This window comes from Urocitellus parryii, chromosome 4 (genome assembly GCF_045843805.1).
Source record: "Urocitellus parryii isolate mUroPar1 chromosome 4, mUroPar1.hap1, whole genome shotgun sequence".
Classification (NCBI taxonomy): Eukaryota; Metazoa; Chordata; class Mammalia; order Rodentia; family Sciuridae; genus Urocitellus; species Urocitellus parryii.
Window position 1 is genome coordinate 47,606,515 of NC_135534.1, and position 26,783 is coordinate 47,633,297.

Sequence of the window (26,783 nt, forward strand, 5' to 3'; positions counted from 1 at the left end):
CTACTATAACTAAACAAGACTGATATTGCTTTGAGATTTGTAGTGTTTAATGTTCTAAATATGTATTAAAAGTATTATTTATATAAAACTATAGTAAATTAAATTGACCTTTGGTGAGTGCATTAAAATAGTAATAAATTAATGCTTTTCAATTTACCATGTTTTATTTGTCATGTATTTCTCCTGCATTTTTCTGAGTAATACACACCCTGAGTTTGTTCCCTATCATGTCTGGCAAGGTTCAAAATATTTATTTGTTTTTTTCCCTTATCCAGCTGTCATAGAAACCTTACTGTTTATGACTTTGGTCCTAAGGCAAGTTTATCTTGATTTTGGAACTTTCAGCTTCAAATAGTGCAAATAGTGATCTCAAGCTACACGTGGAGAATAGTGTCTGTCATTGTTCTGAGCTGTGATACAATTAAGAATACCTATTTTGTGATAATGAATGTACTAAAATATCAAAAAGGCTAGTATATCTATAACTTCTCAAGTTGATTTTTTTTAAAGTAAATTGTGGTGAGAGGAAAACTGAAATTTCAATCTCTACTTGAGGATATTGGGATTCTTTAGCATACTACTAGAAATATGATTATAAACCTAAGTTATAAATGAAAAATGGTGTGAAACAAGTAACATTTTAGAACATTTAGTGTGGAGACTGGGATCACTATTGTGTCATGGAAAAGCAAACAATCAAGCTTTGAAAAGTATTTATGCATTTCTTAGGATATGGTAGCTTAGACATTTTATTTACTGTCGAACTAATTTAAGAACTGATAGCTATTTTAGTATACAGAAATGCTGCTTTTGTTTAAAAATTATTTCTGAGCAAATGGGCTACAGTCTCCAAATTCTTGGACTGTTTTGGTTGAAAATCAAGAGAAGAGGTTAATAACAGGAGGTCTGGAAGGATATCTAGAGTCCAGGACTCTGTTATCCTTTGAAACACAGTTCTCATCAGCAGATTCTGTATGTTCTAGGCTTTCCTGTGTGAAGAGTGATTTTCTCTCATCTCTACTTCTTTTTAGAACTAGTACCATACATGTTTTTATGTTATGGTTTTATCCTGTTTGGCATGGTTCTAATCGTTGGTCCATAAGCATTGGATTATGGGTCTATTGGAATTGAAAAACTTCTATTCCTTGGAACTTTGTGATTGGTAAAAATTCAGAATTTCTTTCTTGAAATATTTTTATTGATTTTTTTAAGAAAAATAAATGACAGCAGAATTAATTATAATTCTTATTTCACATACAGCACATTTTTTTCATATCTCTGGTTGTATATAAAGTATATTGACACCAATTCGTGTTTTCATACATGTACTTTGGATAATGATGTCTATCACATTCCACCATCCTTGCTAATCCCCTGTTTTGAAATATTTTTATTTTTGTTTGTGTTAAATTATTTTTATGTGAGGTTTTATTTAAAGGAGTTTCATGTTTTTCATTAAAGACATTTGCTACATGGCTACCAAATACTGGGTACTTGCACATACATAATTTAATCTTTGAAGTGACTCATCAAGGTAGATGCATTGTCTCTAATTTTATGGATGGAGACATGGAGGTTGAATAAGTTAAGCAACTTCTCAAGCTCACAGACTTAGTAAATGAGTAGACTGATATTTAAATCCCTACTCCAAACCATTCCACCACACTTTTCTTTCTGTCATTAGATTCTGTTATAAGATTAGTAGCAGTTTTCCAGCTCAAGGCACAGTTGATGCAAATAAAAATATATCTTTGAAGAAATCTAAATAGATAATAGATTAGGCATAATAATTATGTGTACATTTTTTAGAGGACTCTCAATTTTGGGAAATTGTGAGAGAGTGCTTATATGAGAAGAAGAATACCAGTGGATAAACAATGCAGATTTTTTTTCCTCATAACAAACAACATAGCTTGGGAAAACTAGACATTCTGTAGCTTGATAGGTGTGCAAATAGATACTTGGTAAAGAATCTTTTAGTATGCAAGACAGTGGGTAGTCATACTTGTCTTTTATAATGATAACTGAAACAATTCTGTGCAATGATTCATGGAAACAATTGGATTCTCATGTTCTCCTGGAGCTGTTTATGATAATATGTTACCAGCAAATGCAAGTGAGAAATTTAAAGCAAATAGCTATAAGGAAGGGAGGGAGTGGTGGAGGAAGCATAGAAAAAAATTCAAGATAACAGAACTTTAGTTATTCCCTAAACAAGATTGCTTGTTTTGTGTGTGTGTGTGTAGTGGAAATTTGGGTTGGTGGCAAAAACCTTTCTTTAGTTTTTATAGACAATTACAATTTATAAAAATTCATGTTCTTGTATATGAGGCTTTTCTATTTATTTCTCCGGGAAGTTAGGGTATATAAAATATTACATGGTAGATTTTAAGAGCATATATAAATTACTCTGCATTCCCTGAAACATTCTAGATGAATAGTGGGTTAAATACATATTGTTCAAGTTCCTTATCTTGTTTTCCCTTAAGGCTGTCCTTAATACCTACTTTTGTAGCAAAGCAGCTCTAGTTGTGTGTGATGTGTCTTGCCAGAGCTGGAAGGTCATATTTGGATCTCATACTTCTCTAGGCCTTGAAATGAATGGACAGTGACATGTTTGTTTTATTTCACCATTTTCTGTTTAGGGATATAGTTAAATGTTGATCATCTAGGCTAATTAGAAAAAAAAACACAACATGCTGGAGAATGCATCTATATTTAATACCCAACAAAAAAATTTACTGTATAAAAACCATAGTGAACCTCTAAGTCTTAAGTGCCAGTAGCTTTAACTACTTCCTCAACCAATTTTTCTGTCAGATATCCTAGAATGGGTCATATGAGTTGATTAGAGTATTACCTGATCCACTTTCTTTTCTCTTTCTCCTTCCTTTCTCGGGTTGTTACCTGATAATTAGATGTCTCCAACTCTACAAGTGGAAATAAAGGAAAAATTAAAGATAACTAGTTCTGAATGAATTAGTATCTAAGAATATATAATTGGAATATTGAGAATAAAATTATACAAGAAGGGTAAAGTGCTTCAGATGTTAATTAAAAATAGCTAAAAATTTACTTAGTCTAGATTTCAGAAGCATGTGAATCTAATACCATCTGCTTTGGGGTTAAACCACTGGAATTCAAATTCTGCCTTCTGTATTTACTAGGCAACTTTTTATTTTTTAATAAACAGTTTTTTCCTTAGTTTCCTTTAACAATAAACAGGGATAATGACATTATCTAATTACTAGATATATATGTAGCAGTGCTTAGGCTGGTACTTTCTAAACATCTAGAGAAAACTGTGTATCTTTCCAACCAGTTCACCAACATTCATCCATCCATCCATCCATCTGTCCATCTGTTCAGCTGTCTATATTTTTAATGTTTCTGATAGCATTTATTCATGAATTTTTTGATGTTTAAAATGTTGTACATTTAAAATATGAATGAATTTAATGGGCCAGGGAATGTGGGAAGAGGAGACACTCCTTGAGAACTATTCACATAGGTCTAGAAGCTTTACTTTATATTGTCTTTCATGGGTACTTTTTTTCTGGTTAAGTGTAATACCCTTAATTTATTCCTACTTACTCATCTAATAATGTTTAAATAACTAGGCAATATTTACTGAGTGTTTTCTTTGCACAAAACATTGTGTTAGCTACTGTGGGAATACAGAGAAGTATAGAGTTTTGTTTTCATCCTTGAAAAGTTTATAATCTGGCTGGGATTACTTTAAATTAAAATGACATCATACACTTTAAAAGATTATTTTGTGTATTAGCATTGAGTATTGAATATATGATATAAAAATAATTTCTCAAAGTACTACCTAAATGGGGTTAGAAAAAGGATGAATCATAGTTATGTAGAATAATCCCAGGTAGTTAGCTAGTGATAAGGAAGGAAGGTGAGGCGTAGGGCTATAACTCAGTGGTAAAGCACTTGCCTCCCACGTGTGAGGCACTGGGTTCGATCCTCAGCACCATATAAAAACAGATACTGTGTGTTCATCTACAACTAAAATAATATTTTAAAAAAGAAAGGAAGGTGAAGAAATAGTGGAAGAAACACAGTGATAAGAGAGCCTACATAAGAAAGGAAGGTGAAGAAATGGTGGAAGAAAGGAAGAACAGGCTGAGAAGCAGCAATAGGTCAGTTTGAGTATATCACTACAGTTAGAGTAGAAGGTCAGAGTGTACGCTGCTATAAAGTAAATTTGGAAAGATTGGTTGGATCTGGATGGAGGGCTTTGAATGCCAGGAGATTGGACTTTATTCTTTCATCAGGGGAGAGCCACGGTTGGGTTGTGACCAGGACAGTACAAAGGGAATTTCTACTTCCAGGATGGATTTGGAGTGGAGATGTCAATTGAGATAAACTGATTTAAAATCTGCTGTAGTAGTTTAGGTATGAGGTGTAATAATGCTTTGTACTAAGATTGAGTATGAGTATGTTAAGAAGGATGAGCCTGAGAAACTATTAATGAGGAACTGATGGAGCTTAATGATAGGCTGGCAATGAGGAGCAAGGATGAAAAAGAGAAGGGTGTAGTGTTTGTGTTTTGAAGCTGGGTGATGGTGAGAATAATACTGTTCTGGGTGTGAATGAATGAGAGAAGGTGTCAAGGAAAACAATAATGAATGTAGTTTTAAGTTTGTTTCATATGACATTGCAAAAGAAGACTTGGTATAAATGCCTTGAGTCATTTTTGAGGACTGTTGTGTTTCGGGGAGATGAGAGAGTTCAGTATTGAGGATGTAGATAAAATAATCATATAATTTAGATGTTATGTAATGAGATGTTTGATAAAGGAGTATAGATAAAGAATAGTGTTTAGGTTAGCAGCATTGATGTGTGAGTGGTATTTTCTGTGATAATCTATGCACTTTAATTAAAAATAATAATATTATCTTTCCCTGTCTTCTTTTCCCTCCCTCTTTTTTCCCAATATTATTGATTGTTTATTAAGTGTTGTGCACTGGGCACTGGATATCCTGTAATGAATAAGACAGACATGATTCCTGCCCTCATGGATCATGTAGAATAAACTTAAAAAAAATCCGACACAATCTTTAAATGATTCTTTTTCTTCTGTTTACCATAAGGTTATGATAAAATCATCACCAGCATTTATTCCCAGGGTCTTTCAGGGTCTATCAGAGACTTTCTTTGATAAGAGGTTCCTTTCTTCCTCTTGTTGATACTCTTTGTTATTACTATATTGTAAGAAATACTCTGTAGGAGTATAATTTCAGGGCTTAAGTTACTCATCATTGAAGTTCAAAAAATACTGATTGCATTCCCTTTGTTAGGAGGTTTTTATTGTATAAGCTTATAAATAAGGTCTCCTGGAAAAAAAGTTTATATTTATTGAAATTTGTAAGATTAAGGAAAAAGTTGTTTTCTTAAATCAATTGTTTGGATTTTTCAAAATCAAGGGTTTGGATTTTTCACATCCAAACACTTAAAGGATGTGAAATTGTTCTCAAATCACAATATAACTTGCAATGAGGGATTGAACTTCCCTTTCTCCTATTTCTTCTTATTCTGATTCTGTTTCCGATTTAGCCACCAAGTCTACCTAAAGTGTTCATTTCCTCCCCCCCTCCTCCTCTTCATCTTTTTATCCTTCCCTAATAAAATGGAGAAATGGAGAAGGAGGAATGCAATGCAAGTTTAAATTGCCTGTTCAGATTTATATAGGATTAAAGCAATCCTTCTAAGGAATGAGAGATCAGATTGTCAATGTCTGAATTTTGTATTCTCAGATTCAAGCTCAGGTAATCCTATGTGTGCTGATGATACTCTCTAATTCATTCTACTTTCATCCTGGCAGTGCTTCCTTCTCCTCTCCCAAATTATTTTAGTTGGGGTTAGATGATTATACATGGCATTATTTAGAATAGCAGTATCACATAAAATGGAATATTAGGTATTAGTTATGTAATGTACCTTTCTGATGAAAAGAGGGACATAATTTTTTTCTTTTTCTTTTTTTTATTGTTGTTCAAAACATTACATAGTTCTTGATATAACATATTTCACACTTTGATTCAAGTGGGTTATGAACTCCCATTTTTACCCCGTATACAGATTGCAGAATCACATGAGTTACACTTCCATTGATTTACATATTGCCATACTCATGTCTGTTGTATTCTGCTGACTTTCCTATCCTCTACTATCCCCCCTCCCCCCTCCCCTCCCTCTTCTCTCTCTACCCCCTCTACTGTAATTCATTTCTCCCCCTTGTATTATTTTTCCCTTTCCCCTCACTTCTTCTTGTATGTAATTTTGTATAACCCTGAGGGTCTCCTTCCATTTCCATGCAATTTCCCTTCTCTCTCCCTTTCCCTCCCACCTCTCATCCCTGTTTAATGTTAGTCTTCTTCTCATGCTCTTCTTCCCTACTCTGTTCTTAGTTACTCTCCTTATATCAAAGAAGACATTTGACATTTGTTTTTTAGGGATTGGCTAGCTTCACTTAGCATAATCTGCTCTAATGCCATCCATTTCCCTCCAAATTCAGAGGGACATAATTGATGAAAGAAAAAATCCTTTAAGTGGGGAGTACTTTGAAAATGGGAGTTTTTGCCACATTTGAAGAACTATGTAAATTTGAACATTTTAAATTTTGGGTTAAATATAAAATTATTTTTTATGAGAGTTTTTAAGATGCAGTTATTTTGGAGAATAATGATATTAATGGTATTTGTTTTTATTTGGACATTAGTAATCTGGGAAAATGGGAAAACCATGTCAAATTTTCAGTGCTTTGCTACTAACCTAGCTTTGGGTTACTGAAATCACTATGATAATAAGCCAATTTCATCACCAAATTTGGGCAAGACTTACAGATACTGAATGTCTCAGAAATTTAGTTGTGGTTATGTATCCTATCATTCACTATTTTATAAATTTGGATAGAGATAGTAAATCAATATTGTGAGGTGAATAGAGGCCAGTTTAGAAAACAAAAATACAGCATAATTTTTTTTTCTCTCAAGGAAAAATGGAGACAAAAAAGCTTTTGAAGTTGGATTCTGCCTGTCCATATCAACATCCAGAAAGGCTTCTAAGCTAGAAAGAAACCTCTGGAAGCAAGGTTTTTATGATGGACATGCTGCTAATATGCACAGCGTTACAGATCCACATGGTAGTGTTTAATTTGGAGGCCTTTGTAGTATGTCTGGAAAGTTATAGTGCTCTAATTTTTATATTCATTTTTCATGAATTGGTCTTTCTTGCTTTTCATTTTTATTTGATGTAAGACTAATAAGTCTTATTGTTAAATAACATAAAGATTGCATCATAACACTCAGTATTAAAATGCATTCCTTTTTTGGGGAAACCAGATAGATGTGTTTACTCTGCAGAGAGATTTAGATTTGATTTTTTGTTTTCTTCATGGTAATTATGTTTGCACTTTGCTGATCACTAGTTGTGCATTATTACAATGGAAGGTGACAATTTGATTGTCTTCAATTGGAGAAACAAGTAATTTTATATTCACTAAGCTGTCAGGTAACACTAACTCACAGTACTAAGAGCTCCTGGCAATGCGGCTTGGCACCTATATTTAACTGCTTTGATGCTTGTGTAACCTCTGCTGAATCAGAAATACTTTGCCTGCTGGAAATGGTTTTCAGGGCTGTACAATGAGGTTTTCATTAAGTAGACAAACTGAAAATGAACTGCAAAGCCTTGGTTGTTTCCCTCCTCCCCTTTTTTTCTCCCCTCCTCCTTCTCTTTGCTATCCCTCCCTCCTGCTCTTCTTCTTCTTGTCCTTCTTTGATAGGAACCTGAAATTTATCTCTTATTTAATTACATGAAAGAGAGGAAATGCTAGATAGCTTTATGTGGCTGAAGGAGAACCTCAGAGATTAGATTTTTTTCATAATTTTGTTCAGTGTTACTATGTGTAAACTTTAATATTTTGAAACAGTCTCTATAGTATCAGTTTTCATTTTTCTCATTCCCCCCCCCCCGGCAATATTAAACAAGGAGGAAAATAGAGGTAAGAATTGAAAAATATATGGTGACAGCTTCCCTTGCTTTCTCTTTAGAAGTTACTGTTCTGGTTTCTGTTTTTTTTCATTAATAATTAGATAAAATATCTTATAATTGGGCTTCCATATTAGTGGATTGTTTTTAGACTGACAAAGGAATTTCTGTTATTCACTTTAAAAATTATGATTCTCATTTCATGTGAATAGAAGATTCAAAGTGAAGAGTAAATTCATTATGCAATTATTTTAGAGAACTTTCTTTCACCCAAGTAAAATAGAGGTCTTTCAGTTGAGCTATAAAGTCATTGAGCTGATTAAAATCCTACAAATTTGTATGTATTTATAATAGTGATTGTTTGGTTTTACTCTTATTGTTCAGCCACTGATTTTATTTATATACTCTGGTCCTGGCTTTCCAAAGCAAAAACACCAAAAGCTACTGGTAGACAAACTGTCAGAAAACTCAATAGTATTTCGATCAAGAAAAAAGATAGAGGTTACATGAAGTCAAGTTGTTTTGATCCCAGGAAGAAACTGGATACTCAGGGACAAATGTAATAATTATAGGTTTTCCATAGGCAGTCAGTCAGCAAGCCATTCCTTACGCTGCTTGCCTGTTTCTTCCAGCAGATACTAACCAATTAGACAGAGATGGTTACGTGATGTAACATTATCAGGAGAAACAATTCATGAGTCAAAGCATTCCAAGACATATGAGCTCTAGTCCAAAGAACAGTCTTAAGCTATATAAAGTGACAGCAATATTGTCAGCTAAATATAAACTCCAGAAATACAAACTTTGATGACTTGAGAAGAATCTATTCCAGGTAGTCCTTGTTTTGTGAGAACCTCAGAGAGCTCTTGGAGACAATTCTGGAGTTTTGGTGTGAAAATTCAGAAGCCTTAGTAAAGTCAAATTCCACTCAGATAAGCCCCTTTATAGACATTCTTCATGTGCTTCAAGTGTATTTGATTTGCCTCATCTCTGTTGATTTGACAGCTAACTCAAGTCAATGAGTTTTTTTTTTTCTAACATGTATTGTCTTTGTGTGCTACCATATACATTCTGAAAGAGCTGCTACAAACTCTAGAAATTAAGCTTATAACTTTCCAAGGAGCTCTGAAAGCAGTTACCTACTTTCCCCTGAATTTTCTCAATTGCTTATTAAACAGATGGAAAAGAAAAACCTGGCAAAAGCCCAGGAGTGTTTGGAGACAGAATGGAGAAGAGGAGGTGGTAGTGCTGTGCAAAACAATACAAAGAATCATTAACAGCCCTTGGGCTTTACCAGAATAAAGCAGGCAAGGTTTTAAAAGGAATGTCTTAATTTTGATGTCTAAAATCAGAGTTCTCCTTGTAACTCCTTCCCAAGATCCCTAAACGTGGGAATTAGTGTACAGGAAGACAATTTTAAAATCATTCTTTGCTCTAGGCTGGGTGGATTGGCATCCTTTGTAAAGGTTCCTGGGTATTGTGCACTTTGGCAGCAGAACATATCTGTTACTCATGCTCCTTAAAATGAGAGGCACTGTTATATTTTTGGAAAATTAGTTGTTTATTTCTCAGAATCAGATCAAGTGCAACATTAAATTAACAGTGAATATTCTGACTGAAATAAGTCTACCCTTGGTAGCCTAGGGCTGAACTGCAAAAATAAATGTGAATGTTGGCCTGAACTTTTTATTTTTTCTGTAAGTAAACCAACTATTAAAATGTTGCTTTATGTTAAAAAACAGAAATCTTTTGAATAAATGTAACACACCTAAAAAGTGAAGACCATTTGATAATACTCTTAAAAGTAATAAAAATGTTTTAAAAATAAATAAAATTCAGTGAATTCAATGGCTCTTTTGGACAGTACCAAATAATAGTTTTGAGAGATGGTTTCTTTCCAAGCAATAATTTTAAAAATGTAATTTTGAGTGACATGCCTTATAAAAACATTTAAAAGTTTAAATTTGTTTAAATATAATCCTAACTTTAAAAATAACGATATCATATCAGAAAGGTTCTAGGAAATATAATTTTATGAAATAGAGGACTTTTTATATAGGCATTTGAAATCCTGATGGTTTCATAACATCTTTGGCCAACTAATTCTAATTTATTGTTTAAGAGCAGAAAGTAAGTTTATTGTCTGAGTCAGTTTGTAATGGTTAAACATTCAGATTTTATACTGGAGGTTTAGGGTAGAATAATTATGACCTTTTTAGAAGCATTCCTACTGACTTCCCAATATCAATTATTGGAGGCTTTATCTCCAACAGTCTCATTTTCTAATGTCCTAAGCTCGAAGTTCTTCCCACTGGCCTGGTATCCTGGGAATTCACTTGATCTGTTGGTCAGAGACATTTCAAAATTGGGGAACATATGATGGGAATTCAGTTTTATATGTCCCAAAGATATTTAATTCTCTTTGGAGATTTTACTTGATAATAGCTATGCCCCAGAAAACCATCTTGTTTAACCAATGTGATAAGTTGACAATGTAGTTTTTCTCTCTGATTATAATGTACTCTGTGTAGTCAATACACTGGTACCATGTGAGTGTAATTTCCTCTTTTATTTTATCTCCAATGCACTGTATTATAAATAAACAGTTAAAAAAAACACCAAACAAATCTGTTGCATCTCCTTTTAAGATTGTACCACTGTAGACACTTGTTCTAGTAAAGTAGAATTGGGCGCATTTGATTGCATTTAAATTTTTCATGCTTCAGCAGTTTGGCTGGGAGCACAGTAAAGAAAAATCCCATGAGCGAGGATAGTTTAGAATAATAGAACTTGATTTTGTGTATTATAGCGGCAACATTTGCGCTGCTTTAGTTAGGATTGTGTCAGCACTTCCATTATAAACCCCTGTTTTCAGGGGGTATAACTAGGAAGATTTTTTTTAATACAAATTAAAAAAACAATTCATTTGAATGATTTTTTTAAGTTATAATAGTGCAAAAATAAAACAAAGTAAAGTCACATAGAAATTGACCATTTGCACATAGATTTTTATTTTCTTTTGCTGATTAGTTGTATATGGTAGCAGCTAGGCAAAGGTGCTATTCTAAAACATTGGAGGGGAGGTGAAAGATTTTGTAATGTAAAATTACTGATATGAGCATTAAAATAAGTGTAAGCATTCCACATGATGTTTAAAACATCGATTAACAAGGTATATTTGATTTGTGAGTTTTTAATGGAGAGTAGCTATAGTACAGAGGTTGTAGTATAGGTATTACCAAAAGTTAAGTGTCTGCAATTTCTAGAATACAGTTTAGTTGGTCTAGTAAAATGTTTAACAAGGGAAAGCTAAAGAAAGAAAATGAATGAGGATATAATCAATAAATTGAAGGATTACAAAATAAATAATTCCATATAAAATCAGTAAAATGAATCTAATAATCAGCAAATCTAAGGTTTATTTAAATAAGCTATGTATTAAAAATAATTTGTGCACATTTACTTAAAAACCCTAACAAAACCACCATTAGGAACAAAATGCCTCAACCTCAAAACCCAAAATAAAAACAAACCTGAAAAAAGCCCAACAATTTTATCAAACAGAGATACTTTCCAAAAGAACAAAAATCTTTCTCTGTTAACATATTTCAGAATTATAATAAACTAAAACCCATAAAATTAAATAAAATGTGAGACAAAACACATTAATTCCTTTGCTAAAAGGAGGGATTTCAAAGTTGAGTATGCTTCCATTGGTTGTTAACCATTGTTGTTTTTCTTCCCTCTTCTCCTTTTCCTCTTAAAATGGTGTGAACTGAGGATGAACAGTCACATTTAATATGACTTTTTTTTTTTGGCAGCCTGTCTTTTATTTGTAACCTTGATACACATTTGTATTTGTAGGTGCAAAATAAAATACAAATTGTGTGATGCTATAAATAGGTAGCTTTCCTGGATGGTCACTGGAGGAATCACCAGAAGACTGTTGATGAAGGAGAGGTGAAGCCTTTCCTCACTAATTGTATTCAGCGTGTAATTTCTAAACTTCCCTCTGAATTTTGATTTTCAATTAACACTCCCCATTTGAAGATAATTTTCTATTTAATGTAATTGCAGGAAATAATTTATTGGCTGATTAAGACTGAGGACCCAGCCTTCCTTAAGAAAACACTCTAAAAAACCAGCCTTTAAACTCAACTCATAGCTTTGGACAGATTTAGGCTATTTTTACAGCTGCACGGTTGTGTTTAATTAGGATTGTGGGCTATTGTTCACTAGTGCAGTTTATAGTTGAAATTATTCTTAAGAGACTATTTTCATTTTGGGTTTGTGTCATGATTAATTTATGCTAAAGCAACAATCAAAGATATTGCTATTGGAAAGAGCCAATTCTCTTTATAATAAGAGGATGTTTATTGGGGGAGCTAAAGTTACTCTGAGTTTTGGATTATGACTTTCAATTGTATTTAATGGTTTTAAAAAGCAGCAGTAAATTTATTCTTTTGTTTTTAATGTGAATAATTACATTATCAGCTGTCATTATCTGAACTATGAAAACACTTTTGTTTGTGGCAAGCTCTTGATAAACTTAGAGATCAGTTATAATTTTTTCCTGGTTTTACTATAGTGTTTATGGGGCCAATAAAGTAAGCCATATAGTAATTTTTGTATACTAAGTAAACATTCTTTGGTTATCATTTTTTGTGTATATCCATTTGTTGGTACTGATAGAAATCGCTCAAGCATCTGATTCTTTGATATAGCATTCTTTAAAACATTTAATTTATTTACCTTCAAAGAATATATAGGCATTCTTCTGCACTCTTCCCCCATTTTAGTTTCTAATATCAAGTCTAATAGATGAAATTTTATTATTTGTAGACTGATTATTTTAAGTAGGTATCAGCATTTTAATATGTTTCAAAGCACTTCAAAAGCCTGTAATACTTTTATTTAGAACTATGCATAATTAGATTAGCTGATCTTATATTAATTTTTTTCACTGTAGGATACTAAATCTGAGCCCCCTCATTAATTGTGAGAAATTTAACATTAGCTGTTAAATCCTATGTGAAACATGGGCTGCTACATAAAAACTACTGTTTAAATCGGAATTAACTTAATTATTTTTCTTTGCACTTGATATTTCCTTCACTGCAATATTCATGAAAGCATGTGACAGATTTGTAAATTTAACTGTTAATCTCAGATTTCTAGACCCTTTAATCAGTATTTATTTGTCTGTAGAAACAGTACTAGCAAGTTAATGATTTGCTAATTTGAAAAATGCTCATGTGGTTTCCTATGTTAACTGATTTGTACATTTTTAAAAAAATGGTATGAAATCAATTAATGTTAAAGAGCAATTAAGGTGGAGATTTCATTCCTTTCATTACACAGCAGTTTTAGAGCTGGAGATACAATAAACCAAGAACAACATAAAGTTTTAGAAAAAAATGTTTTCTTAAATTAAAACTTTTGGTGGTTTTATTACTACCCATTTTGCTAGGAAATTCATTTTCATAAAGTGATATTCTAAAAGTCTTGAACTTCTTTTTAATGACCATGATTATCTGATTGCACATGAAAACACAGAATGGAGACCATGTCATGCAGAGTATAATTAATGTTTATTTGTGGATACACAAGTGAACGTTCAATATTATTTTTGGAGGTTTTAAAATATTTTGCATTGTAGGCATTTTACTATTTTCACAAGAAATGCTTTGAATCTTATATGTACTTTCTAACATAAAACAGAGGTGTATTTATTTCAGATACCTAATTCAAATGCTATAAAACTGCTTAAAGACTAATCTAACATTATAAGCCACTCAATAAATAAGTCACTTACAAGATAACTTACAACAATCAACAGATCTTCAAGGTCTTTAGAAAGCTTCAGAGCAGCACCATGTAAAGTAGTGTTAGTCTGGTACTCACAATGAAAGGTGAAAAATAAAAAGTAAGGACCAGATTTGCTTAGGACTTCATCATGGGTTATTTGTTTTGATTATACTTTTGTACATAGACTTCTTTTGTTCTTACATAAGCCATGGGAAAAATTGGATGTTTTTGCTCTCAAGTCTTCCTACTACCCAACTCATTTGTCATTCCATTCATTCATTCTTTTCATTGCTAACCATCAACCTAATTACTCTCAAAAAAGCTTGTAGTGTAGTTGGGAAAACTGGGAGGAAAAATATATACACATATATACCATACATTGTAAAGACATATTCTGTAAGAATTTCATTTACGGATGGATAAGAGAGAAATATGCACAAATTTCTGGGAAGAGGTGTGTAGAATTAAAACCACAGGGGGAAAGTGGGACATATAAGTCAAAAGTTGTTTTTTTTTTTTTAATCAGTGGTTTAGAGTAAACTTTAACTATCTCTAAAATTAAAGAACTTTATTTCTTCTGAATTAGTCAAAAACAAGGAACAGTTCATTCTTTTGTTGTTGAAAATCCTTTTGAATTCATGGCATTTTCCTTTTTCTATAGAAGAATGTCTTCCAAGCAAGCCACCTCTCCATTTGCCTGTGCAGCTGATGGAGAGGAAGCCATGACCCAGGATTTGACCTCAAGGGAAAAGGAAGAGGGCAGTGATCAACATGTGGCCTCCCATCTGCCTCTGCACCCCATAATGCACAACAAACCTCATTCTGAGGAGCTACCAACACTTGTCAATACCATTCAACAAGATGCTGACTGGGACAGTGTTCTGTCATCTCAGCAAAGAATGGTGAGCTTTAAAATCTGGTTATTGCTACCAAGTGGGTCTTCTAGTATGTCCTATTTTTATGTAGGTGTTTTAGGGAAAGCTCAAAATATATGGCTTTAGAGTTATTTGTGCTCATGTCATGACACAATCACCAGATATATGTTACTATTATACTAGTAACTGGGAAAACTTTGAAACTGTTTTGTGATTTTAGTTTATGTCCAATTATTAGGTCAACTTGTTAAAAGATATTTGATATTTTTTATGGGGTGTTGGTTGTTTATCTTATTCTCTGAATCCCTGAATTTAAGATGATGAACTTGGTAATATTAGAATAGATATGATCAAGGAAAGTATGTTAATATTTAAAAATTTAATTAAGCAAATATATCTATGTGAATGAGATCATATGGTGAATATGTCTTCAGTAAGGAAAAGCAGGTACTTATCATTTTTAATGGTTAGTCTTGATTTATATGAAGCTCTTCTCACTTATCTCCCTATATATTAATATCAAAGGACAAGTAAAGCTTCTCAGTATTGTTCAATCAGACTGCATTTTTCTCTAAAAGTAGAAGCAACATATCATATAAATGTAGTGTACTAGAGCCAGCTTTCCCAAGTTGACTTCCATTTCTAACCATAAAAACAGAAATCATAATAAGTGAAATTAATTATCTAGTATAAAGCGAAAATATTCTATTTGTTTTAGAATCCAGAAGAAACCAAAAACTTAATATATTTTATTAGATTAGAAGTTTTAAACCCTGTTTTTCATTGCTTAACCTTTGTAAGTTAATAAAAAATATTTTAAGTGGTACATGAGGAAATTTTTCTTCCTTAATAAAAAAATAAGATACTCCAAATTCATTCTATGAGGCCAACATCACCCTGATCCCAAAACCAGACAAAGACACTCCAAAGAAAGAAAACTACAGACCAATATCTCTAATGAACTTGAATGCAAAAATTCTCAATAAAATCCTGGAGAATCAAATACAAAAGCATATCAAAAAAATTGTGCACCATGATCAAGTAGGATTCATCCCTGGGATGCAAGGCTGGTTCAGTATATGGAAATCAATAAACGCTGTTCACCACATCAATAGACTTAAAGATAAGAACCATATGATCATCTCGATAGATGCAGAAAAAGCATTCAACAAAGTACAGCATCCCTTTATGTTCAAAACACTAGAAAAACTAGGAATAACAGGAATTACCTCAACATTGTAAAAGCTATATATGCTAAACCTCAGGCTAGCATCATCCTAAATGGAGAAAAACTGAAGGCATTCCCTCTAAAATCTGGAACAAGACAGGGATGCCCTCTAACACCACTTCTATTCAATTTAGTTCTTGAAATACTAGCCAGAGCAATAGACAGACAAAAGAAATTAAAGGCATAAAAGTAGGAAAAGAAGAACTTAAATTATCGCTATTTGCAGATGACATGATAATATATTTAACAGACCCAAAAGGGTCTACAAAGAAGCTATTAGAGCTAATAAATGAATTCAGCAAAGTGGCAGGATATAAAATCAACACGCATAAATCAAAGGCATTCCTGTATATCAGCAACAAAATTTCTGAAATGGAAATAAGGAAAACCACTCCATTCACAATATCCTCAAAGAAAATAAGATACTTGGGAATCAACCTACCAAAAGAGGTGAAAGATTTATACAATGAAACTACAGAACCCTAAAGAGAGAGATAGAAGAAGATCTTAGAAGATGGAAAAATGTACCCTGTTCATGGATAGGCAGAACTAACATCATCAAAATGGCGATATTACCCAAAGTTCTCTACAGGTTTAATGCAATGCCAATCAAAATCCCAACGGCATTTCTTGTAGAAATAGATAAAGAAATCATGAAATTCATATGGAAAAACAAATGACCCAGAATAGCAAAAGCAACTCTAAGCAGGAAGTGTGAATCTGGAGGTATAGCGATACCAGATTTCAAACTGTACTACAAAGCAATAGTAACAAAAACAGCGTGGTACTGGTACCAAAACAGGCAGGTGGACCAATGGTACAGAATAGAGGACACAGAGACCAATCCACAAAATTACAACTTTCTTATATTTGATAAAGGGGCTAAAAGCATGCAATGGAGGAAGGATAGCATCTTCAACAAATGGTGCTGGGAAAATTGGAAATCCATATGCAACAAAATGAAACTGAATCCCTAATCCCTTTCTCTCACCATGCACAAAAGTTAACTCAAAATGGATCAAGGAGCTAGATATCAAGTCAGAGACACTGTGTCTGATAGAAGAAAAAGTTGGCTATGATCTACATACTGTGGGGTTGGGCTCCAAATTCCTTAATAGGACGTCCATAGCCCAAGAGTTAATAGCAAGAATAAACAAATGGGACTTACTTAAACTAAAAAGTTTTTTCTCAGCAAGAGAAACAATAAGAGAGGTAAATAGAGAGCCTACATCCTGGGAACAAATTTTTACCCCTCACACTTCAGATAGAGCCCTAATATCCAGAATATACAAAGAACTCAAAAAATTAAACAATAAGATAACAAATAACCCAATCAACAAATGGGCCAAGGACCTGAACAGACACTTCACAGAGGAGGACATACAATCAATCAACAAGTACATGAAAAAATGCTCACCATCGCTAGCAGTCAGAGAAATGCAAATCAAAACCACCCTAAGATACCATCTCACTCCAGTAAGATTGGCAGCCATTATGAAGTCAAACAACAATAAGTGTCAGTGAGGATGTGGGGAAAAGGGTACACTTGTACATTGCTGGTGGGACTGCAAATTGGTGAGGCCAATTTGGAAAGCAGTATGGAGATTCCTGGGAAAGCTGGGAATGGATCCACCATTTGACCCAGCTATCGACCTTCTCGGACTATTCCCTGAGGACCTTAAAAGAGCATACTATAGGGATACTGCCACATCAATGATCATAGCAGCACAATTCACAATAGCTAGACTGTGGAACCAACCTAGATGCCCTTCAATAGATGAATGGATAAAAAAAATGTAGCATCTATACACAATAGAGTACTACGCAGCACTAAAAAATGACAAAATCATGGAATTTGGAGGAAAATGGATGGCATTAGAGCAGATTATGCTAAGCGAAGCTAGCCAATCCTTAAAAACAAATGCCAAATGTCTTCTTTGATATAAAGAGAGCAACTAAGATCAGAACAGGGAGGAAGAGCATGAGGAAAAGATTAACATTAAACAGAGACGAGTGGGGGGAGAGAAAGGGAGAGAAGAAGGGAAAGCATATGGAAATGGTAGGAGACCCTCAATATTATGCAAAACTACATATAAGAGATTGTGAGGGGAAAGGGGGGAAACAAGGGAGAGAATTGAACAACAGCAGATGAGGTAGAGAGAGAAGATGGGAGGGGAGGGGAGGGGGGATAGTAGGGGATAGGAAAGGTAGCAGAATACAACAGTCACTAATATGCCATTATGTAAAAATGTGAGTGTGTAACCGATATGATTCTGCAATTTGTATTTGGGGTAAAAATGGGAGTTCATAACCCAATTGAGTCAAATGTTTGAAAGATGATATATCATGAGCTTTGTAATGTTTTGAACAACCAATAAAAAAATAAGATACTATTTAAACTGTATCTACTATTTAAATAGTAAAACTATTTACTACTGAGAGTGCATATTTTAATTCTTGCTATATGTTTACTGTCTCAGGGACTTAATTCAGTAACTTATGGAAGAGACATTTTTCTTTTTGAGATGATTTTACAGACACAGCCAGTGCTTTGGAGAAGTAGGTGAGAAGTATGGGATTGGAAGATAAATGAAACAGTTCTTGACTAATTTTAGTTTGGAAGGCAATCAACATTGTAAAATTAGATCCACTAGAAGATTTATTTTCTTTAAGTAGGGAAAAGGGGGAAGGTAAAATAAGGCAAGACTAAAGTCTGTTTCTTTGATTGAACTTATCATATTATATCTCCAAGGTAGAATAGATGAGATATAGATATCCAGTCACTGCCACTGCTCATTGGCAAGATAATGGGGCCATGTTTTATTTTTATTTCAACAAATATTCACTGAGCACCTTTCATATACCAAGCTTTCTTCTAGGTAGAAAAGCTAGGTACTGGCTGTATCATGGTGAACAGTGATTTATGCCTTCTTGGGGTCTAGGACAGGGGATAGAATTTAAATAAATATACATGAAAATATGCCCAATTAAAGTTGTGATATGTGCTATGAAGAAAAAGAACATAATGTTATCTGAGAACATAATGGGGAAAACCTAATTTAGAATAGATGGCTAGGATCACCATCAACCTAATTACTCTCAAAAAGCTTGTAGTATAGTTAGAAAAACTGGGAGGAAAAATTTTATATGATGACAGATACTATCCTGGAAAAGTGCCAAAAAGAGACGAATTGCAGAGGGAACAGCATGAATGAAGTATTTGAAGTGAGAAAAATATAATTTAATTTAATAAAAGATGATCCTTCTGGTTGGAGTATAATAATTGAGGATGCAATGTAGCATCAGATGTTGTTGATGAAATAGGGCCTCATATCAAACAGGACCTTGGAGATAACATGATGAAGGCGAGATTTGATCTAACACCATTGAAAAAGCCTTTGAAGGATTTAAGAACATTTCAAACAGATAATTCTGACTGTGGTATAGTGAATAGATGGGAAGTAAGCATGAGTGAAAAGGAGAAAGGCTCATTGGGATTACCATTTCAGAAATCTAGATGAAAGATGATAGTGACTTGGATTAGTATAGAGGAAGAGGGGATGGAGAGAAGAGATAGGTTCAAGACATTTTGGATTTTATGCCAAATATATAGTCATGGACAAATATGAATAACTTGACTAGAAATAACTGGACAAATACAAATAACTGGGCCCAATAATACAGTTCAAATTTTATTTCTCTAGAAAATATTTATTTATTATTTCTTATAAAATTTTCTTTCTTGGCAAATGCCAAGTTGCTTGGTGAGTTATTCTCAAACTTTTATAATCTAATACTTTGTCAGAAATAGATATTAGTAATTTATATTGAATTTTTATCAACTAAATTGTATCAAATGCAATTTATGATGGTATGAAATAGTTTTAAGTCATAAATATTTTATATGTTAGTTTGAAAAGAAATCATGCTCCTAGAAATGTTTTCAAACTTTCACTCTCTTTTGATATCAAGCTTTGCTTTCCACTGAAGTCTTTGTGTACTCTGAATGTCTGGAAGCCAAAATATTTTGTTTTAACTCCCACTCTATAGTATTTCCCAGCTGTGTACTTATATGGTATAATAAAGGGATTTAACAAATGGGAAATAGCAGCTGCATTTGGAAATTCCCTTTGTGCTGCCTTTTCACTATAGATAGATTCAATAATTTGTAACAACTGTAGCATCAGACCTATAGTGGCTTATACTGCAAGTATTATATCACCAACCAATTTCACTTTATTGGAAAGAAAACTAATAGAAGGATTTTAGGTTTCTGGCAGATCTGAACACTTACAAAGAGCTAGTGGGTGCCCACATTTGAGTATGTGTGTGTTGGCGTGGGAGGACTATAAATAATGTACAATTTAATAAAAATCTTACCTTTTTCTACTTTAAAATAAATGTGAAGTCCAAAAAATGTTTGTGAAGTGACATGAAACTTGCAGTTCTTTTCAATGGATTGTGCCTTTTTATTTTCTGTAATTGAACCTCATAATATAGTTGTAAAGAAATAAAATTTAAAAGAAAATCTAAATACACCAAAAATTTTATCTTTATATGTTCAGTTTCTATTGTTATTAGTTTCAGCAATGGCCTTCATTCTCCAATATTTAGAAACAAAAACTAAAAGTTTCTTATTTTCTAGGTTCAGGAAGGATGGAACTTTGAAATATTGAGAGCTCAGAGGAGCTTTTCTGTAAGAGAGAGTAACGATAAAAAAATTAGTTCTGCTAATCCCCACTTCCTGATTAGAAAAAAAAAAAAACACTTGTTAAAACTCTGATTATTTTGAGGCATCACTCTAACAAACTGTAAGATCACATAGTTACAGACAAGGAAAAGAATTTATTATGGCATAAACACAGAAGCAGAACAGAAATTTTAAAGATAAGAACTCAGAGACCAATGTGAGGTGAAAATTTTAGACTTTGATTCTAATAGCAATTATTTGTATTATGGACAACAAAATGTTCAGTTTAAATTTAATGTGCTATTTAATTGGTGACAGCATTCAATGGTTGAAAAGTTAGTAGACATAAGAATTCACTCTCCTCTCTATGTTCAACCACTGCTGTTTTGATCTGGCACCAGTGTGTCAATATCTTTTTTCATTAATCAGGAATAAATATAAATATTTTCATGGAAAAATGTACAGTGTATCATTCTATGTTACAAATATTGAGAAAGATTTTTTTGTGGTAATGTTTAGTGATCTGTATATGATGGACATAATGATTTTCTGCTAAAATATTAAGCATAGTTAAGAACAGGTGAGTCTATACATTGTTAGTGAATCTGTTTGCAAATTACAAAACACTTTTTTTGTGCAATTTACATATAAGTACTTGTCATATGAATTAATTGAGGTATACATTACTTAGATCCCTCCTTTTTATTTTTTATTTTTTGCTTTAGAGTTATAATTTAAAGTATGTTATTAGCATTGTTAGTTATTTCGATGTATATACTTACACATCCCTATTAAGTTCCAGGTTCAAGAGACTGCATTATGGGTAATACAGATAAGATTCCTGCTCTCATGGAACTTATAAAGTTTCAAGGATTGAGACAATTTCAGAAAATGACAAGTGCTATTAAGGAAATTAAAGAATGTGATAAAAAATTAAGCAACGAGAAAGGCAAGGTCTTTTTTTTTGTTGAGAGAGAGAGAGAGAGAGAGAGAGAGAGAGAGAGAGAGAGAATTTTTTAATATTTATTTTTTAGTTTTCGGTGGACACAACATCTTTATTTTATTTTTATGTGGTGCTGAGGATCGAACCCAGTGACCCGTGCGTGCCAGGCGAGCGTGTTACCGCTTGAGCCTCATCCCCAGTCCAAGGTCTTTTTGAAGACGGGTATCTGAGCTGAAATTGGAATAGCAAGAAGAAGCCAACTGTGTAAAGACTTGGCAAAAGACACCCAACCAGAGTGTATAAGAAGTACAAAAGCCTTTTGATTGGTGTGTTTGAACAACAGAAAACAATGGAGTGGCAGGAGAGGGAATGAAGGCTATGAGATGAAATCAAGGAGACAGGAGATGACAGATATTATGGGACCTTGTAGGCTACAGTGAGATGTTTGCACTTTATTTCAAATTTTAAGTAGAGGAGTAACATGGTTTATGTTTGTTTGTTTGTTTTGGTGCTAGGGATTGATCTCAGGGACACTCGATCACTGAGCCATATCCCCAGCCCTATTTTTTTAAAATATTTTTTTTTAGTTGTAGATGGACACACAATATCTGATTATTTTTATGTGGTGCTGAGGATTGAACCCAGTGCCTCACACATGCAAGGCAAGTGCTTTACCACTGAGCCACATCCCCAGCCTTATTTTGTGTTTTATTTAGAGACAGGGTCTCTAAGTTTCTTAGCACCTGGCTTTTGCTGAGGCTGGCTTTGAACTTGTGATCCTTCTTGCCTCAGCCTCTCCAAACACTGGGATTATACTCCACTGTCCCTGGCTGCTTTTTTTTTCTGTCATATTGCCTGCTGTATAGATAATGAGTTGTGGAAGACAACATCAGTAATAGGAACACCTATTAGGAAACCGTCATAGTAGTGCAGCTGAAAGTTTGAAAATTAGAGGAGTTAACAGTTAGGGAGGTTATTCATTGAAGAGATCCAAGAGATTCTGAAGAAGACTTAATTCATATGGTGGGTAGAGAGAATAGTTTAAGTAATGTACACATAGCAGGAACCTAATCAAGAATGAACAAGAGGTAAGGTGGAGAGGAGTTCAAGGAGAGGTGACAAGCAGGTAGACATACTCCTGGCCAAACAATGGCCCCAAGCAAGAGACACAGCAGCTTTTTGTGCAAGAGGCCATTATTCTTAGCTGACTTCTGGGTAGGCCATGGATATTGGGGGAAGGTACCAACAGTCTCCCTTTCGAAATATACAGTGTGAGGACAATAAGATTATAAGTGGGACCTTACATACATGTGCACATGTGCACTCACATGCATGCTTATATTGACAAAAATGGCATTACAAACATCTGGCTTTTGCCTAGTAGTCTGAGTAGGAAGAACCATATTGGACCCTTAGTCGTAGAATATACCAACTTCTTCGAGACCTATTTAAATCATTTTTAAGTTTCTAGAATTTTCCAGTATAAATCAATTTTCCACTATAAATAAAAGTTGCCAATAATGTCCTTTGTTGTAATTGAAAGAAAATAATAATGGGACTGCTGAGATATTTAATAAATAACTACTGGGAACAAGGCTTTCTTGCTTGCAAACAATTTTTACTCTCTGCCTCTGTTGCTTTCAGTTCATGAAGTTGCTAATCAGCTCTGGAGTGTTTTATGTAGTTCACTTGGAGTCATAAAATTTCTGGTGTGGACTTTATACCATTTCTGTTGTCATTGTGTGATAACACTGTCCAGGAATTTTTAGTAAGGATAAAAGCTTTATCCATGCTTTATGTTGTGACAGACTTTTAGGAGATTTCTCATCTTGTTACTTTTTGAAAGATTTAAAAACTTAAATGAACCTCCCTAACTGTTGTGTTGGTGTGTGTGTGTGTGTGTGTGTGTGTGTGTGTGTGTGTGTGTGTGCAAATGTGTGGAAGAGAGAGACGGAGAGAGAGAGAGGGAGGGAGGGATGGATATTGATTTAGTAATTTAAAATGGTAGTCAGTACCCAAATGAAATTAATTTCCTTTCTTTTATAGGGATTGTAATTTAGAAAGTATAGTGAAAGCCACTAGTTCATCTAGTCCTAACTAGTTTCCAGTCTTAATGCCTTAGGTAAGATTTATGTATATCTTTTGTAGTACCTTATTTGTTTATGGAGCACTGGAAAAAAGCATTCATAAATTATTTTTTAAGAAATTTAGTTGCTGCTCTCCTAATTTTCAGATTTGGGGAATTGATTCAATTTAAGTAAAGTTCAAACCTAGGTTTCTTTCTTTTTTTTCTGGGGATTGAACCCAGGGGTGCTTTACCACTGAGCCATATCTCTTTTTACTTTTTTATCTTTTATTTTGAGACAGGGTCTCATTAAATTGTTGAGGGCCTCGCTAAATTGCTGAAGCTGGCCTTGAACTTGTGGTCCTCCTGCCTCAGCCTCCAGAGTCTCTGGAATTACAATCATGTTCCACCATGCCCAGTTTTAAACCTAGGTTTCTGTTAATAAGTGAGAATGTCCTTGCCCTGGAGTCGTCAGACAACATTCTCTAGGAAGCCCAATGGGGGATTTCCTATTTTCTATAAATTTGAAACTCTATTAGCACACAGAACTGTAACCTTTTAAATCTATCTCAGAAATTTAATGTCAGAAATAATTTGTTTACAATTTGAATTAAAAAATAAAAGCATGTTTAATTGCATGCAATTTGGAAAACTTGCTATAGCCAATGAAATAGAAAACTGGTGTTAACTAGTATTAACACATTAATAACCTTTACAATTTTTATACCATGATTATGCATATTACTTCATTTCTGCTATTTTTTTAAACATGTAATTTTTAAAAAGTTCCTGAAATATGGCTGGCTACATTTTATAAAAAAAAGAATTACTGGTATGCTTCTTAGAAATATCTCAATGTTAATAGAATGATGAATTATTTTATGTTTATTCTTAATGATATAATACACCTTTCTAAAGAAACATTTTGGAAAAGTTTTCCTCCTTACTTAGTATATTATTAAAATCTTTATCAAAAGTAGAAACATTAGCATGCTCTGGAATATTTGGCTTCCCCCCACTCCTTGGGCATTAAGGAATCAGGTATGCATACTGATTAACCCACTCCAGTCATTAACATGTGATTATGTGGGCTGCATATTGAGCATCTGCCAAAATATAAAAACCTAGTACTTTGCTACATCTGTGCAATGACTTGTATTTCTTTTGTATTTTATAGTTATAAGAAAATCAGACCCTAGTATCTTTTTTTCAGTGTAATAAAATTGTGTATACAGAATGTCTTCAAGGAGATGGGATATGCCATGTTTATTTTTATTTTAATCTTTCAGACTGTATGAGATCCAGTGACTAGAATTTGCAGAGCAATGACTATAACATGAATCTCTTAATGAACTCCACTGACATTCACTTATAATTTATGGCATTACTGCATGTTCACAAGGATTATCTTTTGTGGGATAGAGCCAATATTTTCCTAATTGTTTTCAGTTTCATGTGTACCTTTATGTTTCATAACTATTTTATTTTCATTTCTTTCACCTATATGCTGCTGGTAACATCTCACAGTGGTGCTGCTCCTGTGGCTTGACATTTCCTGTATACTACCCATATGTAAATATTCTTGTGTGCCCAAAGTATAGCTTGGGGTTGATAGCATTTCTGGACACAAGAGAAATTGAGTTATAAAAATGATTTAAAATGAGACTGGATTAAATAGACAATCTTACATAATCTAGTCTAGCAACAGTTTGAGCAGGATTCTTTTGTTCAGTACCCCTCCCCTCCTTTTTTCTTTTGCTGTGCTGGGACTCAAACCAAGGGCCTCACACATACTAAGAAGTGCTCTACCACTGTACTACTCATCCCTTTTTACTTTTCTTGATGGATTAAAATGTCATTCAAGTGTAGATTTTACTTTTTAGATAGATAAGCCTTTCTCAAAATTGTTCATTGTTAATCAATGAAAGCCCATATCAGGACACCAATAATTTTCTGATTAAAGCAGAACTCCACCAGCGCGGTTTCAGGCCACAGGTAGGTCTGGCTAATGTTTACTTTCTTCTACAGAATTCCTCCACGCAATTCCTTACCTGGTTTCTGGGTACATCACTATAATGAAATATCATAACTGGAATAATGAAGTGTACACATTTTTGTTATGCTTCTAAGAAATGTTGTAGAAAATAAAGTATATATTAAATGGTATGCTGTCATTTACATGCTAATTTGAGCTTTTCATATCTAGAGATAGAGATGAATCTCAAGGTCCTTCTAGATCAGTAAAATGGTAATGACTCTGATAGGCAGCATATTGCTTTGGGAGGAGGAAGCCAGAATTGTGTTTGCATGCATGAACAAATTGAGATCTACCTTTTTAAAACAATTTTTGTTGTTTCTTTTTTAAAAAAAATTAATTAGGTATATATGACAACAGCATGCATTTTGATTTATTTTACACAATTGCAGCACAACTTTTCATTTCTTTGGTTGTACACGATGTAGCATCGCTCCATATGTGCAGTCATACATGTACATAGAGTAATGATGTCCATCTCATTCCACCAAGATCTACTTTTTTTTTAATTTGGAGAGGTTGGCTTTCCATAAAGGAAACTTTAACATAGTGCTTCCTGCTTGCACCATTCATTGAGATAAGATTGAAAGGGCCATCTCTGATTATTGACTCAAACCACCTACATTAAGCAGGAAAGACCCTACTCTGTTCCTTCCACAAACGTGTTTAATCTTTCTTGAATACCTCTAAGGAATGTGCCCTAATTACCTTAATATGCAAACTATCCCACTGTTTGATTGTCCTCTGCAATAAAAGTTTTCCTTGCTTTCCAAGAGAAATGTAACATTTTAAAAGAAGAGCAACTTCTAGCTATTATTTCTTTTATTAATTCAACTCTCACTGAGACGGAATATTTATTTTTGTATAATATTAATGTTTTAACTATTATTTTGGTGTCACTATGTTCCATGACCTCTAGGCAGTACTTTTCTAGGTGATGCAAATTGAGTTCAATGATATATCGTTACATAAATCACATTCTCAAATCTAAAGTATAAATTACAAACCTTTGCTAATAAAATTTTGCAATCAGGTTGAAATTAGCAATGAATATTTATGCATTTCATTTACCTTCTTTATATTTCATTAGCACCCTAGAAAATGGAAAAGCTTATTTAATAAAATGATT

The 26,783-nt window shown here is 33.4% G+C and overlaps 1 protein-coding gene across 20 annotated transcripts in view; it reads left to right on the forward strand.

The window, feature by feature from the left end:
• Window positions 1-26,783, forward strand: part of Sox6 (SRY-box transcription factor 6) — a 570,577-nt gene that overhangs the window by 215,702 nt on the left and 328,092 nt on the right. For 19 of the 20 annotated variants that reach the window (XM_077798166.1, XM_026399004.2, XM_077798165.1 and 16 more), the window contains one exon: window positions 14,480-14,720. In XM_077798166.1, the coding sequence (XP_077654292.1) occupies window positions 14,484-14,720 (237 nt within the window). In that variant the 5' untranslated portion in view covers window positions 14,480-14,483. Of the gene's footprint in view, window positions 1-7,082; window positions 7,163-14,479; window positions 14,721-26,783 lie in introns of those variants that run through there. The other variant, XM_026399007.2, reaches the window with a different exon arrangement.